Source organism: Rhamphochromis longiceps, linkage group LG23 (assembly GCF_057381845.1).
Source record: "Rhamphochromis longiceps isolate RC_006_pf linkage group LG23, R_longiceps_female_GT1.1, whole genome shotgun sequence".
Taxonomy (NCBI): Eukaryota; Metazoa; Chordata; class Actinopteri; order Cichliformes; family Cichlidae; genus Rhamphochromis; species Rhamphochromis longiceps.
The window spans coordinates 34183820-34202462 of record NC_140578.1 but is presented as its reverse complement, the minus strand read 5'-3'; the positions used below and the strand labels follow the sequence as shown (position 1 = coordinate 34202462).

Genomic DNA, 18643 nt, shown 5'->3' with positions numbered 1-18643 from the left:
ATGACGCGACGAATCCTACTTCCGGGCCTAAAGTAGTCTGCGTTTAATATGGCATTTGTGTTGTTAACATGTTTAATGTTATGTATTTTCTTCTATTTAATCTCAAAAAGCTCCTAAAACAGTCAGCGATCACTGTTGACCTCCCTCGGCTTTTATTACCGCTAATCATTTATTTAAGCTCAGTTTTTAAAACCTTAGGATGTAACTACAGCCCAGCCCATGCAGCAGTATATGAATGACTAACCTCGTATTATGGATGGATTATCTCAGTTGTTCTCCTGGCTGAAGTTTGGTCCTTTTACAGCATCCTGCCATGCGATTACATTTGTTCCTGACCACCGAGAACACTCACATTAACTTTTATCCAGTGGGAAAAAAGTTAGCTTGTTTATATTATGCTAACATAGCTGTGTCGCTAGCGGTCACGTAGCACATCATTATATACCAGCTAGCCCAACTTCAGTAACCCGACAAACGTCACTGCTTTTTAGTTTTCTGTGTTCATTTATGTTGGAAGTGATAACAGAGCTATACGTTTTAATTTGTTTCCAAAACCCCGCAGTCAGGACATGCTATATTGTATTTAGATAGAAGCTAGCGAGCTAACTCCCTGCTAACCTCTAACTCCGTTAAATGTCATAAATTCCGTTTTCATGGATGCCTGGATGTTAAACTCAATTGTTACACCTGGTAGAGCAGAACGCTGATCATTTTATTAAAGATGAAAGACTTTAGACAGTTTTTCAACTCTCAGTAATGCCATAGTGATCGTTTGATATATGGACCTGCAGTGGAGTTTAGGTCCAGACACGGCTAGTGACGTCAGACTGAACAACTGGATATCATGCTTAGGTAGCTAGCGAAACTAGCGAGCTAACTTCCGCTAACTTCTAACTCCGTTAAATGTAATAAATTCTGTTTTCATGGATGCTTGGATGTTAAACTTAATTGTTACACCTGGTAAAGCAGCAGTTCTGATCATTTTATTAAAGGTGAAATAATTTAGACAGCTTTGAACTCTCAATGTGCCACAGTGTTCGTTTGACTTTGGGACCTGAAGTGGACGGAGTTTGGGACCCAGATTACTCCCAGATTTACGAGCACCTTAGTCAGACAAATATGGTAATAACGACGGCCGCTTGCATGTTCTACAAAAAAATGTCCTTTGGTGGGTATCTGACGGACAAACACCAAACCAGTTCCACATCACTGAAGTTGCATCATTTTTACAAACCTATTCTGGTTCAGCCATTGCACTCAACGATCCGCTTTCCCCCTTCTCATTCTCCGTTGCCGCCATGCTTTTTCGGAACACGTGCGTATGTAAACAAAGGCACTGCGCATGCACGTTTTACCCATATTCTATCGCGATATTTTCTTTTTTTATCGTTGCCTAACATTATACCGGTATTACCGTGAAGGGTATAATATGGCCCAGCCCAAGCCTCAATTACTGAGAAACTGCATCAGACATTTTATCACATTTATTGAAGACTAAATGAGTAATTCATTAGAAGAGAAAATAATAAGCACAGTAAAGAATAGTTCCTTTTTTCCCACAGATGTCTTGGTGTCCCAGCCATCCTCGGAAAGATAGCAATGCATCTTTTTTGCCAGTTCCAGGGGTCATTTGTTCAAGAAAGGCTCCACTTTGCACAGTACAATGCAGCAAATAAATACATCAAATTCCACTGAAATGTTAGTTACTCTAAATAATAAATGCCAACGGGAACAAAGCAAATAATTTAAACTTGCTTTTACAGTTTCTACCTACTTTATTTGCCCCAGTTTCGCTTCAGCTCAGTGTGAGAGTCTTAACTTTGCACGCTGCTGTCGTTTAGGCAAGCTAGTTTGTCTTGTCTGTGCTTTCACACAGATGCACAAATGCCACTCAACAACACGTGAGTGAGGCAGAGCAAGAGACGTCAATGGTAGAGGCACCGACGGAGCCTTTCATTCATGCCGACTCACATGACCAGATTTAGCGGTTAAGTCAGATTCTGCTGCAAACATACAACGATCCTCTACTTTGCCTTCACTATACAATGCTAGTGCTAGTGCTAGCAATCCGTTATCACCCATATTGAGATTTCTGGATTGGGATCAGAATATCCTTTCCAAATATCAGCATTCTTAGTCCATGTGTTCATTTGTCCACCAGTTATCCAACTAAAGCAGAGGCAGTAGTCAGTCAACATTTTTGCTTTGCTGTCACCATCTTCTTATTTTGAAACCGGACAGGACAACTGAGAGGATCTGACTGCGAAGCTCAGAGTCAAGTTGTTGGCTATTCAGCATAACATTAATAACCCTCCATTCTGACTCTGAGGATTTAGAAAACAAATCAAGTTTTATTCAACATGACCTGAAACTAGCGACTGAGCACTAGGGAAGGGAATATTTGGATCGCCCTTGTTCACCATTAAAAAGTATGCTGTCTTTAAAGACTCCCACGATGGCTTCACTTTCAGAACAGGAATCTACATCCATCTGTTACACTGTATTAGATCCTGATCGATATAGGATTTTTAATCCAAATTTTGTGATTAAAAATTAGATATGTCAATATATTGGCTAACATTTGTTTTTCTTTCAGATGCACAAAAAGTAAAAAGATTTTCCTGCATATAAATGTAATTATTTATATACTCATTTACGCTCGGCCTGGATCAGCTGGTTGTGTTTGTCCAAACATATATGTTGCTAAAAGGAGTGCCTCTGGTGGACAAACTATGTAAAGTCAATACTCATAACATAGTTGAAGGGTGTTTATCCTGTCACTTCTTTAATTTTCATGTATTCACTGGTGTAAATGCAGATACCAATAAACTGGCAAATAGCTAAGATCAGCTAATATTATCGGCCTGCAGAGAAATTGGTCTTGTTTTGCTGTCTAAGGGCTAACACAGGGACACAGCTGACCAGATACTTTTACAACCATGCCTGCAATCAAGAGAAATAATATGATAAATTACATGCAATATGGATCATTCTCAATTGAGCAAGGTAATTATGAAAAACAACAGCTAAGATAGGTGGGACAGTCTTTACAGGACAATCTCATCTTAAAATCAGATGACTGTGTGAAAGGAGAAGTCCATCCAACATATAGTAAAGTAAAAGTATCACACTGGTTTTAATGTATATTCAACTGTGATGAGATTTTGCTGATTTCTTCTTCAAAATGTAGTGCATAAGCCTTTTCCAAACCCTAACAGGAAAACACATTACTTCACTGAGCTCCATCTGTGTTTAGGTTTAGTTTCAAGGCCCCCCCATCTGAGAGCTGATATCCTTGTTGTTACACATCATTTGCTGCACAATTGCATAGCTGTCCATGTTGCAGGTTGAGAGATAACAGATGAGGTGGCTGATACTCTAACACCGGTCTCTTTATAAACTGTACATGCCCTCCTCTGAAACACACGTTTGTTCCCAGATCGAATGGCACAATCAGACAGGTTCAGATAATAACGTGATGTCTTCACTGAGCTCAGCAGCTGCCCTATTTTGGTCAGAGGAGCTGCCCACTATCAAATGAAGGACGTGTGAACATGCAGCGCTAGGCTCAAATCAATAGGGATCAACCTCTTGATATCACTGCCACCCGTCCCTGAGATCAATGCAGATGTGTGCGGTTGACAAGGATGTAAAGAGGGAGGATGCTGTGGATGCTGTCCTCCTTTCCATTTGCACACAACACCGGCTAAGATTAGACTTTCAATCGGACCTGAAGGGAGGGGCGGAGGAGATGAATTTGTGGAAGGACTGGTCAGGGATTGTGTTCCGAAATGATGAGGTGTAGTACAAAAAGCAGCCAAATAACCAGCAGCAACAGAGAAATAACAGAAACCCTAATACAAGCAGGAAAAGTTTTTTACTTCCACAGACTCTGTGATTACTTTCCATGCAGGTGCCGAGAGTTCTGCTTTCAAATCCACAAATGAGTAAAATTACCCAGGAGGAACAACGGTGCAGACACCTGTGCCGTTAATTCATTATTCTTCCTGAAGCATATTTCCCAGCGATTCAGTAAAAAACAGCAGATATTTTTATGTCGTTGTGTCAAGAACAGAAGAAATTTTGAAGGTCCAAATTAAGATGAGATTAGCCTAAGGGCTTTTTTATTGAGGGCCTCCTCAAGAAATTTTTATTTCATTTATCACTTACACATTTTTGCATCTTTTTGGATGATTGTGATTACAGTAATAATAAAAAACACAAACAGACTACTGAGTGTGTGTAACTAGCCAGCTGACTGAGTTATTGTTGTGAGCTGATAAGGCTCAATAATAAAAGATAAAAACTTTTCCATTGCAGATGTGTGAAGTGCATGACTTTATGGTTTTCAGGTAAAAACATCTGTTAACATTTAGAAAGGCCTCAAAAAGTAACACATCACACCACAATCTGAAGAAGCTGAGGAACAAAGTGTGTGACATCTATCAGTCTTAAAAGGGTTACAAAGCCACTTCTAAGGCTTTGGGACTCGAGCAAACCACAGATGGAGCCACAAATCCAGAAATGGAAAAAACTTGGATTATTGGCAAACTTTTTCAGGAGTGACCGATCTCCAATTACTCCAAGGACTCTGCGACGACTCATCTACAAGGTCACAAAAGAACCCAGGACAACATCTAAAGGACTGCAAAGTGAAAACCTCTGCTGACCAAAAAGCAACGCAAAGGCTCGTCTCACATTTTAGACGTTTGGGGAAAATATTCCATAAACTGATGAGACAAAAGCTGAACTTTTTGGAAGGTTTGAGTCCTGTTGCATCTGGTAAAAAGTTAACACAGCATTTCATAAAAAGAACATCAGACTAACAGTCTAACATGGTGGTTGCTTTGCTACTTCAGGACTTGGAGGACTTAGTTTAACTAATGGAATGGAACTATTTATTCTGCACTCTACCGGAAAATCAAGGAGAAAGTCCAGCCATCAGTTTGTTCCCTGAAGCTCTTCCTCTTCTCCTTTTCAGGGTCATGGGGTGGCTGGAACCTATTCCAGCTGTCTTAGGGTGAGAGGCAGGGTACACGTCACCAGTCTGTCACAGCGCTAACACAGAGACAGACAGCCATTCGCATTCAGATTCACACCTCTGGGCAGTTCCAAATGACCAGTTAACCTAACCTCACTTCCTGCTTGCCTTTAGTCTGTGGGAGGAAATCAAAGTACCTAGAGAAAACTCACGCAATGACGGGGAGAACGTGCAAAGTCCACACAGAAAGACCTAGGACTAATCCCCTATGGGATTAATAAAGTATACATTATTATTCATCCATCCATCCATTCGCTTCCGATTATCCTTTTCAGGGTCGCGGGGGGCGCTGGAGCCTATCCCAGCTGTCATAGGGCGAGAGGCAGGGTACACCCTGGACAGGTCGCCAGTCTGTCGCAGGGCTAACACACAAGGACCGACAACCATTCACACTCACATTCACTCGCACATTCACACCTAGTGGCAATTTGGATTATCCAATTACATTATTATTGTTATTATGAATTGAACTCAGGACCTTCTTGCTGTGAGGCAACAGTGCTAACCACCGTGCTACTACCATGCTGCCCGGTGGATATATCATTATGGTTCATAATTGCTTTCACTTCCAGCACTGTTCAACGTAATACATTAAAACTACCTGAAAAGCAGTATTTAATTGTATTAAAGAATTCTTAATGGAGCATTATTTGGGTGAATATAACGCATCCTTTTACTTAAGTTTCTGGCTTAAACTATGCACTTAGATGCAGGCTCATCATTTCTGGTGGGAAATCGCAGAATTGAAGATTAAAAACATGTATAAAAGCTGGAAATGAAGATAACAGAGCCCTTCCGAGAGGTGTGCAGCCCCACTGGGATGCTTCCTATTTTGCTCAGTTGGATTACCTTTCATTACAAACAGCAAAACATCAGGATTCTGAATCAAACCATGCATCCTATCATTATGTTAGTATATTTTAAGCAAAAATGCCAACATTTACTGTTTAAAGTCCCAGTTTAACGTCCCCTGTGTGGCTATAAAGGTGAAAAACAACTTCTAAACACGTCTAAGGCAAACCAGACTGTACTTACAGTGACAAAATAACCCATCACATATCACCAAATTCAAACAGTGCCAAATCCAGACTTGAACACTGTGTATAAAAGATGTAGATGTAGCCCTTTGTGGTTTTAGTGAAATCATTGACTACCAACAAATAGGAAGGTGGGGGAACCCTACATCAGGTGGGGCAAAGAATTACTTAGTAGTAATTCTAAGTAAGTAAGTCGCATAATACCGTAATTGTCGGGCTATAAGCCGCTACTTTTTGCACAAGCTTTGAACCCTGCGGCTTTTAGTCAGGTGCGGCTTTTCTATGGATTATCCATGATTTTTGTCATATCGTAAGACGATTTGTTTTGTTTGTTCCGCTGTTGTACGGCACTACGTTGCCTGGCGGAAGGGCATGTGATCAGACACACAGTATCGGGGTTCAAGAGTGGTATGTTGGTCACATGTCCATCTGCCAGGCAACATAGTGCCGTACAAGTAGCGCTACACGTTCAGCGGGAGTCGTGGATGACGAGCGGCAATAAACTTGCGAAAAGCAAGTCATGCTCAACTCCACCGGTGGAATCTGACAGCGTGGAAAAGTGTGAAAACATCCAGGATCACCAACGGATTTCGAAGGGCTGGACTGCTGCATGATGGAGAGGACACCACGGCCCTTCTGAGGGTGTTCGACTCTGACACTGACAACGAGGATTTGTTTGGTTTTGAAAGTGACAACGAAGGAAAGAAGCTGAGAGTGGATGACGAAGCGATCCTGAGCCTGTTCGTCTCCGACACTGGAGAAGAGGACTTTGGTGGTTTCAGTGCGCAGGAAGAAGAGAAAGATGGTGGTGAATGACTGACTTTTCTTCTTGTTAAAGCCGTGTCACTGCACCTGAGCCTAAAAGGTAGTCCGAATCTATTTTTCTGGTGTGCTGTAGGTTATTGTTATGTACTACATTTGTTACTCATTTATGAAGCACAGTACATGTTTCATACTTGTAATTACCGCTACTTTTACATATACCTAAAAAGCTGTGCAAATATGTACCCATAACTTGTTTTTCAAAATATTAATAAAAGGGGTGTGTCTCCAAACAGCCATCTCTTTCCTGACAATTCCCTTTGTGCATATTCTCTTACATATGATAAGTCAACATTGAAACACCTGCGGCTTTTAGTCAGGTGCGGCTAATGTATGTACAAAACAGGATTTCCCCCTGATTTTAGCTTGTGCGGCTAATATTCAGGTGCGCTTTGTAGTCCGGGAAATACGGTAATTTGTTTTGTGATCTCCAGTAGATTTTTCTTTGTCTGGGCTGTGATCAGTTGACCTGTTATAATACTGCAATATTCACTGCTCTTTGTGCATTCAGCCAGCTGCATTCAACAAGAATCGCATTGCTGATTTTTCAATTAATAAGCTCTATAAAAACTGGGTGAATCTAATTAACATCACCACCTTAAATATAAGTTAGTGTCCGCTACCCTTGATGTAGCCTAGCATTGACCTGAGAACCACAGCCAGCTCTGTACCAGTCACTGCAGTAAACTTCTCCACAGTACTGCAAACTAACCTGCACAAAACTGCACGGTACACTATATCCATGCAAGCTTTATAAAACTCCAGCTTAGTATGAGTTTGTATAATAATTCCACAACACATCTGAATTGAAAATCTCCAAAGTGAAATAATACGTCGCTTGTAAGCTTTCATTTTCCAGTTTATCAAACTTCACTTGCTGTGACTCCATAAGCTTTGAAAATAATCTCCTCTTCCTCTCCTGTCCTGGCTTTCTTGCATCTTTATCTCTTAGAGTGGAGCACATTAACGTTTTGAGCAGACACACTGCGCAGAAAGAGTTTGTGTGTTTGGTGATTTATTTGTTGAGCTGTTTGAAATGTTACATTTGAAATGACCTGCCACTTAAGAAAACACTAATCCATTAATGCTTGCTCCTCTTCTATATTCCAGGCTACATGCGGAATACCACAACTCCAGCTTTATTTACATCTGCCCCATGAAGGCATCGCAGAGATGAGAAGGGGGAAAAAAGTGTGTAACCATGCTGTGGGTATTATTTTCTTATTACTGAGCAAGTAACTCCATGCAACTGGAAATAAGGCTAGGCTCATTAAAATGAACGCATTCAACAGTAATTTGCACATCTTTAACGTTTGAGCCAACTTTAGCCTCTGGATCAAGGCCTGAAAAGTGAAGCCATTGTGAAAGTGCCTAAAAAAGCCATCTATTTCCACTGTGAACGACTATCTTTGAACAGAGGAGGTGGCTTGCGACACCAACTGTCTGCCATCTATAATCCAGTTTTGAGATCCCTTCCAAGACACCTTAACACCCACTCACATCCTGGGCCATTTGACCTCACATGATAGGGTGGGGCTAGGTTTCACAATGGGTTCACCCGAAACCTTGGCTGATTGTGACCTACACCTGTTTTCACAACCTGGCTCGTGTGATTAGGAAGATGATCAAAATCGGGGACTCTCTACCAGTTGCTCTTAGAACTGAGGAAGCTTCTCAGATGAAACGTCTTCAAGAAACTTAAATGCCTAAAACCAGCATTCTTATTACAAAAAGTTGTATAGATGTTTACAGTGAAATGTTTATGGGCTCAGACACAAGTTTGCAGTCTTACTGAATCCAACATGATGCTTGTTAGGACATTGTAAGGAGAATTCAAATTTGATTATAGGGCAGCGCAATATGGCCAAAAATATTTATCACGATATATATTTGCAAATTTGCGATAACAATATAACTGACGATATAATTGATGCAAGACAAAATACTTTACAACTTCACAACTTTATTAGTGCAAAAAAATCCCATCAATGTATTTTCACTTAAACAAGCAGCTGGTTTATGTAAATTAAAGCTATATACAAATTTAACAGTGCAAATGCAAATTCCTTGCTGATAATTTAACCAAAAGACATTTCCAGGGGAAATGGGCCATCATATCCTGAGCATATCCTAACCATGTATAATATACACAAAACTTAAAAAGAGGTTATACACACACAATACGGTAATATTATGTTGAAGCACAGTACGTATCACTCCGCGAGGCTCCCGACTATGGTAGCAGTAATGCTCCGACAATCCATCAAGCAGTGCGGCTTTGTAGCTTAGCAAAGTCGTACTAAAACATTTTTGACAGATTTTTTTACCACATAAAATTGATTCGGGGTCAGTAAACACAACCAGAATTACATAAATAAGGCACTCGGGATTATAAGGGGCACGGTCGATTTTTCAGAAAATCAAAGGACTGATTTTAACTGTGCCGCATTTTCCGAAAAACACGGTAATAACGACGGCTCGCTAGCATGCTCTACCAAAAATAGTGCTTTGTTGTGTATCTGACGGAAGAAAGCCAAACCAGTTCCACACCACTGTAGTTGCAGCATTTTGACAAACCAATTCTGGTTCATCTGTTTCATTCAACGATCCGCTTCCGTCCTTCTCATTCTCCGTCGCCGCCATGCTTTTTCCGCCATGTGCGTATGAAAACAAAGGCACTGCGCATGAGCGTTTTACCCATATTCTATCACGTTATTTCATTTTCTTATCATTGCCCAACATTATTACCGTGAACAGTATGATATGGTCCAGCCGTATTTGATTAAACAAACAACGTAATTGGCCATAACTGGTGAAGCCAGAACCCGAAATATCTCTAATCCATGAAAGATATTTGGAGCTTCTGAGCCTCTAAAGCAATGCCAATACAGAAGTGTTGCTAACCTGCAATCTTTTTAAAAGATCAAAAGTAAGAATGACGGCTGAAGATGAAATTCCTCAATCTGAACAAATGCAAAACACAAACTTGGAGGAAACACCCTTAGCCGATTGCTGTCATCCGGTTGCAAGGAACCTTGTTGTGATTTTTGACAGTGTGATAAACAGATTAGCTCTCTTGTTAAGCTCAGCTTCTTTCAACTAATGCATGAATTATGCTTTAACTGTAAACTGTACTGTAATTGTGACATAACGGGAAACTCCTTTTAGCTGTAAAGCTGTAAACTTCCAAATAACCTCTCGTGCACTTCCTGAGAAAGACGTTGATTTCCTGCAGAAGTCTATATCAAGTTCAGGCTCCTCAGTGAGGTTACCTTTACCTACGTCGTGCCACATGATTTTGAGAGAATAATCCAGTCATTATCACCTCCAAGCAGCAGCTCACCTATACTGGCCTCCTTCCTCTGGCTTCCAGTACATTTCAGGATCCAGTTTAAATTTTTATTGCTTGTTTTTAAGGATCTCAGTAGTTTGGCGCTCCCTCACTTAACAGAACTTTTGAAGGCATACAATCCTGCAGTAGCACCGAGGTCTGTGCTCTTTCTAGATGCAGGCTTGAAAGCAGAGGCGAGAGAGCCTTTTCGGTGGTGGCTCCTAATCTTTGGAACAACTTATCTTTTCACATAAGAGCTGCCAAGTCTCTTAATCGTTTTAAAACACTTTTAAAAACCCATCTAATATATATATATATATATATATATATATATATATATATTAGAGGTGGGAATCACCATACATCCCACGATACGATATTATCACAATACTTAACGCACGATACGATGTTATTGCAATTTTTTAAAAATATTTTGCAATATTCAGATTCTGTACATAAAGGTAAACTTTATCAATATTCATTTTATCTAATATCAAAGTCTCACACTCAGTCTTTCTCTCATTTCAGTCAGTTTTATTGTTGACAAACTGAACGGTTTGTATTACAGTCTAGTCCAACTTAACTGAATGCAACCATCTGGTACAATTATAGCTATTCTGAACTATGCAATTTATGAAAACCATGCAGCCCATTCAGCAACTGAAGAATTTGAAAGTAAATTAAAACAAAATATAATTTTACATTAAATAAAAAAGTTTTAAACTTAATTAAAATAAAATATGTCTTAAAATAAGTAAACTGTGAGCCCTGCGACAGACTGGCGACCTGTCCAGGGTGTACCCCGCCTCTCGCCCTATGACAGCTGGGATTGGCTCCAGCGCCCCCCGCGACCCTGAAAAGGATAAGCGGTAGCGAATGGATGGATGGATGGATGGATAAGTAAACTGTCATGTTTATTGCTGCAAAAAAAAAAGTTAAACACATTTGGACAGTGAAGGAATGTCAGGGTTCTTGCTCAGAAAAAGGATCAACATGCTCTGAAGTCGGAGCATGTTCCAGTCCACAAAAACTTTTTTGTAACAAAATATCGATTTCTGCTGTCCCTGTATCGATACATTATTAGCAAACAAAATATCACGATACTACACAGTATCGATTTTTCCCCCACCCCTAATATATATATATATATATATATATATATATATATATATAAAAATATATATATATATATATATATGTATATTTACAGTGTACATTCTGAATAGCTTTTACAGCACTTTGGTCAATTGAGGTCATTTAAAATATGCCACACAAATGAACTTTCTTGAGAATTCCTCTGGTTTCAATAAGAAGTCTGGTTTTATAGAGATCTATGGTTACAATGAGTCTCTGGCTCCCTCAAACTGTGACCTCAGTAAAGATTTTTCTGACGAGTTCACAGAGTCAATCTCTAGTTTCAACTCTCACTGAACATAGCATGATTTCTTTTAAATACTGTCCAGAATCGAGTTGCGAGGAGGCTGGAGCGTGTCCCAGCACTGGGAGGGAAGGAGACAGGGTACACCCTGGACAGGTCGCCAGTCTCACAGGGCTAACATAGAGACAGACAACCGGTCTTCTCATTTTCCCAGCTTTTACAAAACTTACTGAACACCACTTTAAAAACAAGGCTCATAGCAAACCGTGAGTTTCGTGCACCTGCTTCCAGAGTAGGGAACACCCTAATTACTGTGACCCCTTGCCTTTGTTAGCTAACAGTCATTTTCCAGTCAAATGCTTTCTGGAGAGCTTCGCTGTTTCCTGTAAAACTCTGACTGAGTCTGACATGTTGGTTCACGCTCGGGATGAAAAAAAAAAGAAAAAAACAAAAGCTGGAAAATACCGCTGCTCAGTGCATCTGCCCCGGTTTGTATGTTCTAAGCCCGCCCTGCTGTCAGGATGAATGGTGGGTTTTCACAGAGTCCGATGATGGAGGATCCCATTGTGAGGAACAGCACACTGGCCGTGTCTGCTGTGTGATGTTTCACCTCAGGCGAGAGGAATCAAAGCACCACCTGCGGACCACTGGAGACACTCCTGCACAACAAACGCGACTCTCAAATATCCTCGCTCGAAATGTCAGAGACTGTCCTGCAGCAAACGCCTGCTGTACCTGTCTGCACTGTTAACCGTGCACCAGACAGTGATTCAGGCCTCTGTTTGTTTAATGTTTTCACACTTTTCCATCTGAGCGGGCACACAAGTTGAACCGCTAGGTTTCTCCGAGGCAGGTAGCCATTAACTCAACAAGAGCTCGATATTATCCTTTGAGTCATGCTGCTCTTTCTGTACCATACGGAGGACTCGGGCAACCCTATAATCTAGAAGGTGACTGAAAAGGGTCATTGTTAAAGAAATTAGCAGCTTGACTAAATGACTGTTTTCCCTTCAAATGCCAAGAGGTGAGTGTGAAGAATGGGCCTGAAGACTGGCAGTGGCTAAAACATGAAATCATGAGCAGGGCTTCAGTTCAGCAGGGGAGAAGAAAGAATGTCAGACATGGCGGCTGGAGTAAAACGCACAGCCGTCTCACACTTATGGCAGGAAACTTCAATATTGGAATATTGAAGTTTCCTGCCATAAGTGTGCAAGATCAGCTGTTTATTTTCCTTTACACTGTGACTCTACATTCTTATTTTCTCCAGATATCATTTAGTCCAACTCGTGGACCTAACAACCTCCTTAACACTCGTATTATCAATGACACCCACAGCCTGGCTGATGAAGCAAATATGGCAGACTAGTCAACTAACCTTTATACTCAGATATGATTTTGCTAGTGACATACAGTGAGTCTGCTGTAACTTATCTACACTGCACAAATCTGGTGATGGTTGGTTAGTAACATTAAATTCATAAAGTAATGTGAAAATGGACAGCCAAGATGCCAGATCAGCCCTGGGTGTTTGGATAAAACAGCTAGCTTTGTCCACTCAAGACAGTATTTTTGCATGTGAGCAAGCACACTAGCTTTAGCTAACATTAGTCTGAAAAACAACAGCACTGAGTCGGTTCTGAGCCGGGAGAGAAAAAAAATTCTATATGAATGAAACACACTGCTGATGTTGCTGTTGGTTTAGCTGGGTTTAGCCGGTTAGGTCAAACCGGTTTTGGTAGATAAAGCTGGCTTTCTTTTAGCTAATATTAGATCACTAGGGATAATCCTGGCAACTAATCTTTTACTTGAAAAAATCAATTAGGCTAAACGACTAGTCTTACACTAAGAAACATTCAGATATAACGTTCAATTTGAAAATAATTTAATGCCAAAAACTGTTTAAACAAAGGCATTTGAATCCATTAATATATGACTTCTTCAATAATGAGCTATGCGACTGGCCCATTATGAGTGTTGTACATAATACTCCAAACAGACAGGGAAGAAGAAAAACACATAAAATAAGCTGATGTTAAATATGATATGAAAAGATATTACTACAAAAGATGCTCGTGTATTACTGAAATATCTTTTGAAAAAAACAAAAAGTCAGGAGGCAACAGCCTCAGCTGGCTCCTTTCAATGTGGAGGACTACTCTGCTCTACTCTGAGCATCTCCCGATTGACTGAACTCCTCACCCTATCGCTGTGGGAGAGCCCATCCACCCTTCGGAAAAAGCTCATTTTCACCGCTTGTATCTGTGATCTCTAATACTGTTGACAAAAAGATCCATTCATGGTGTTTCTTAAATTAAGTGCTCTATCTGGTGGCAGCTGGCTGCATAACATTTAGGACTGGGCATCAATTCAAATGTTAACAATTAGATTTAACGACTAGTACGTCTGGTCCCGACTACTGACAACAGCAACCATTAGTCGCTTAGTCAACTAGTTCTGCACATCCCTGTAGCTAACATTAGCTTGACTGCTAACACAGACTTGATACCCAACTTAGCAACTGATACTGTCAGTAGCACATTGAAGCCAATTGTTGGCGCTGCGAGTCAGCCATTTGTCACTCAGGTTAGTGGACTCTTTCTACGCTACTATTAGCTAGTAACGCTCACTGTTGATGCTGGCATCAACAAAGAGGCAGTGCAGCAGGGCACTTAGTAATGAGCATAAGTTTTGCATCCTTTGGAAGTTCGACCTGAATCCTTTGTAGAAAAGTCACTCCACTGGCTGTTAAGAGTCAAGAACAGTATAATTTTACATAACTAAGTTATTACCCATGTGTGAATGGTTAAATTTTCACACATTGTAAAATTTTCAGTGTACCCTGGTACATTTACCTAACATACATACAGAAATAGAAATAGTGGTTACAATTACTCCTAAAAGTGGTGGGAATGCAGACAGATTACTGTTAAAAAGAAGAGCATTTTGGATTCATACACTAGAAATTGAAGAATTGAAGAATGAATGTTGAGCTGCTTCCTGTAGCCTATTATAATAACCGCCTACTGGGATTTCCATTTTATGGATGCCCCTTTCACGGATTAAATTTGATGCCATTCAATTTAAACATTGTGCATTTTGCTCACTCGTATAGACTCGGTTGACTGCACAGGGTCAGAATGTTATTCTGTATATGAGTTTGCATTTATTGTACATTTGTACATCTATTTATACAAACTGCTCAAATATATTTTAATGAACAGCTTCGTACTAATGTTTTTTTAGGCACGTTTGCCATTGTTCCCCTTATTGTAAGTATTGTAAGAGTTTTAACTGCAGATGATGAAACCTGACTTTTTTTTTTTCTTGGATCACATTCCAGTGTGGTTAACCTCGAGATGTTTGTTGTCAAACAATTGTGTGTAGCTTTTGTTGATCCTCACGTGCACTACAAATGCATAAATTTTGTCCAGCTAAAAATACTAAGCAGAACAATAAATCCATTCAGTTTGTTCTTATATTGTCATAAACTAGCCTCTGATACAGGCTTTGAGACTTGGAATCGGTCTCTGTGCTACTTCTATCTTTTATCCAATGTGTCTTTAAGTGTCTTGCTCAGCAAAAAAAATCTATCAGATCCATTTTTTGTATGTATTTTTGTAGCTAATCCAAATATGTATCAAGATCCCACAAATACTCGAAATATAAAGAGACATGTAACAGCAGACTGAATATGGAGCCTGGCTTTAAACACTGACAGCAAAACTGTCAAGAAAGAAAATAAATCCTGATCCACTGTTGTGCAGGAGATAAATTCAAGAGCAGCTTCCTCCAACGCCTTTCTGCACTCAAAGAATCAGAGTGTTTATATGCAACAATATGCATTATCGTACCTAAAAAAGGCTGCTGTATTTACCAGCATTAAGACATTCAATAGAACAGAGACATAAAGAAGAAAGTGAATCATAGTTTGCTGACTGCAAATGCACACAAAAGGGATTTGGTTTGCCTTTTCACATTTCCTTCCCCTAGATCCTAGCTACTTTTTCCAAACTAGGCCCCGCTCCTGTGCATGCCACACATTGGGTCTGTATAAGCAGGCAGATGGCCTGGTTAGATTTTTCACTTGACGCCTGTGCTTGTGTCTCTGCCGCTGGTTGGGTGAATGGAGGCCATCTGGGATTGGCCAGGGCTTCTGTGAATGGAGCTGGGGAGCGCCATTCAGCACTGTGGACAGCTCCATGGTGCTGAACCGACTGACTGTCAGAGGCAGCTCTTAACCGGGCACCCATTACAGCCCACATTAACCTCGCCGTGCTCTGTCAGGAGATGTTAAACGATCAAACAGTAGAGCCAACGCGAGGCCGTTTGCTTGTGTGTGTGTGTGTGTGTGCGGATATGGAGATAAGCAAACAGCAGCGGGAAGGAGACTTCCGGCACATTAGGCAGGGAAACCACCTCTTGACTGTAATGAAACACTCTTGATATGGAGTGGGGCAGTGGTGGTGAACACCTGGCAGACTGCAGCAACACACAAACACACACACGGGGATCCTAGAGTTGTTTGCATAAGGTGCCTGCCTCATTCCTGATCATTAAACTGTTAGAAGGCCATAAAATTGGAGTGTCAACCATGCGGCACAGTGGCCAAAAAAGGGCCGAGGAAGGGTCTGATCTGGCCCTGCTTGATGGCTGGTACATAATTACTCCAATTTTTTGGTCAAATGAGCTGCTAAACATGCTGGCAGCATCTGGAAATTTAAAGCACTTCTAGACTTCAAGTAGTAAAATACTGCTGTGTAGTTCCAAAGACTTACGCGATTTTGATTTCAACTGATTAACAGAACAGACAAAGACAACCTGGGCTGTTAGAAAACGCAGGACTAATTAAATGTGCATTTCCTGGGGGGGGAGCCAATAAGGGAGACCAGAAGACAATGATCAGCAGCGGACTGAGCCACCTGCTCAACCAGGTGAGCTACAAGGGCACCTGTACATTTAAAGAGCAGACACATTGTTTTTGGAGGGGTGGGTAAATTGGACCACTGCATTAAATTATCCAGTGGTCTTACTTAACCATATGCGTTCTCCGGTATTATGAAGTGCACAAGCTTGTAAAAGGGAGGACTGTGGGGATGGGGCGCGCACACACGGCCTCCATCTGCACATTAGCATGGGGCCTAAACACGATGAGGAGATGAATGAACATGAGGCCCGGAGCCGGGAGTCTCCTTGAATCTGTCACCCGTCTCCATGGCGACAAGAGGAGGAGGAGGAGGAGGAGGACCACAAACTGGCATCTATCCGGGCCCAAATCAACAGATGGCCACCACCACATCACCCCCCTCTCCCCAACACCCTCCCACCCCATCCCTTTTGTTTGTTTGTTTGTTTGTTTCCTCTCTTTTCTTGCAGGTTTTATTTGTTTGTTTGCAGCCTACCTTGCACTGCTCCATGCACGTCCTCACCGAATATGCCCCCGGCTCGTATTTTTGAGTGAGGAGCTCAAAGTCCTCGTATTTCTCCTGGGCGTGCTGGTCGTAGCGCTGGTACGCCTGGACGCACAGACTGCAGCGGTTCGCGTCGCCGTCGCCGAGCGCGTCGAGGCTGCAGTTCAAATTGTCCGGACTCGTCGAGCCGTACAACAAATCCAGCAGGGAGTAGGAGTTACAAAAGGAAAGGTACAAATTGCTCATATTTACAGCCCGCGTCCCCTCTCTGTCGGAAAGGCCCCTGCACAACTCGTCGGCATCCAAGAAAGTAAAGCAGTCGTTAGATAAACTATCCCGGTGGCAAGTTTCGAGCCGCCACAAATGTTTGGTAGAGTTTCCTATAAAAATATCATCTGGGTTTCCTCTGAGGCTGCTGTGTGCTGAGTATGTCTGAGGTGACAAAGGGTGGGTGGATGCGAACTTGTCCCGGGTCCGGGCCAGCGTGGCCTCGGCGCAGAACCACAGGTGATCAGAGAGGAGGATGGTTAAGAACAAGAGGGATGCCAAGGACAGTCGCCATCTCTGCGCCCTCTCTGAGTCGGTGAATGGCTTTTGGTTGTCGCGGGGGGGCTCTAGCCAGATTTGGAAGCCGTCGTCATCTTCTTGCTGCCAACACGTCCCAGCACCCCTGGTCATATTTTGGGAACCGGCCGACTCCACCGTGGGGGCTCCTCTGCCGCAACAGTCATTGACGTCGGGTCCGCTTCGCGTTTTCCTCCCCTCAAGTGTCGGGCGGTGGGTTGTCCCGGCTTGCCTTTGCTATCAGCGGTAATTCCCATTAAAAGGAGCGTGGGTCGGTTGGGAAATCAAACGCTGGCGACCACGGGCCGCATCCTCCATGGCTGACCGGTGAAGCCGCTGTCCTCCCGCCCGCCCGCCCCGAGCTCTCCTCCGCGCCGCGCCGCTCCGCTCCTCTGCGTAGCCTCGACTCCGTTTTTAGAAACACTTCCCGACGCGTTTACGTTTCCCCCGGCCTCGGTCGTGCAGGGACAAAGGCGCTATCCTCTTCCAACATGGCGAAGCTGTATGCCTTTGTGTCGGCGGATGGGCCTACAGCCTGTGACAGACCTCTTTTTTTTTCTTTTTCAAGCCCTCACCATCCTCAGCTCGCTGCCGTTGTCAAGTTGCCGCCATGTTCGCTAAGAGATGCTGTGTGTTTGCTGGAAGCTGGATAAAGGCGGCGACGATAACGGGCGGCATTTCCGGTCACGCCGCTCAAAATAAAGGCTCGTTTTAGTCGTTCCTAGTGATTCGTTTTAACAGCTTTCCCGCTTTTTAGACATTCATGACACGCGATGCTTCCAAAATGAGGGTTTTTTGTTTTATTTTTAAGGCTACTGATTTTTTTTAAAAAATGTTTATAAATCAACACAACTAAAAAAAAACCCAAACAATAAATGAATGAAAACAAGAAATAAAGAAGTAAAATTAATTTAAAAAATAAAGTCTTCTGCCTTGGATCCACTTTAAATTTATTCTGGAAGCCTTCAACCACACATTCGATCGTGGGCGATCGTGGCTCAAGAGTTGGCAGTTCGTCTTGTAATCGCAAGGTTGCCGGTTCGAGCCCCGGCTCGGACAGTT

The 18643-nt window shown here is 42.0% G+C and overlaps 1 protein-coding gene across 1 annotated transcript in view; it reads right to left on the bottom strand.

Moving 5' to 3' along the window:
• The window catches only part of nalf1a (NALCN channel auxiliary factor 1a), a 50211-nt gene extending 32008 nt beyond the window's left edge, over window positions 1–18203 (bottom strand). Inside the window, exon 1 of the mRNA XM_085399191.1 lies at window positions 17009–18203. Coding sequence (XP_085255317.1) covers window positions 17009–17695 — 687 coding nt within the window. The 5' untranslated portion in view covers window positions 17696–18203. The remainder of the gene's footprint in view (window positions 1–17008) is intronic.
• Window positions 18204–18643: the final 440 nt, after the last annotated feature.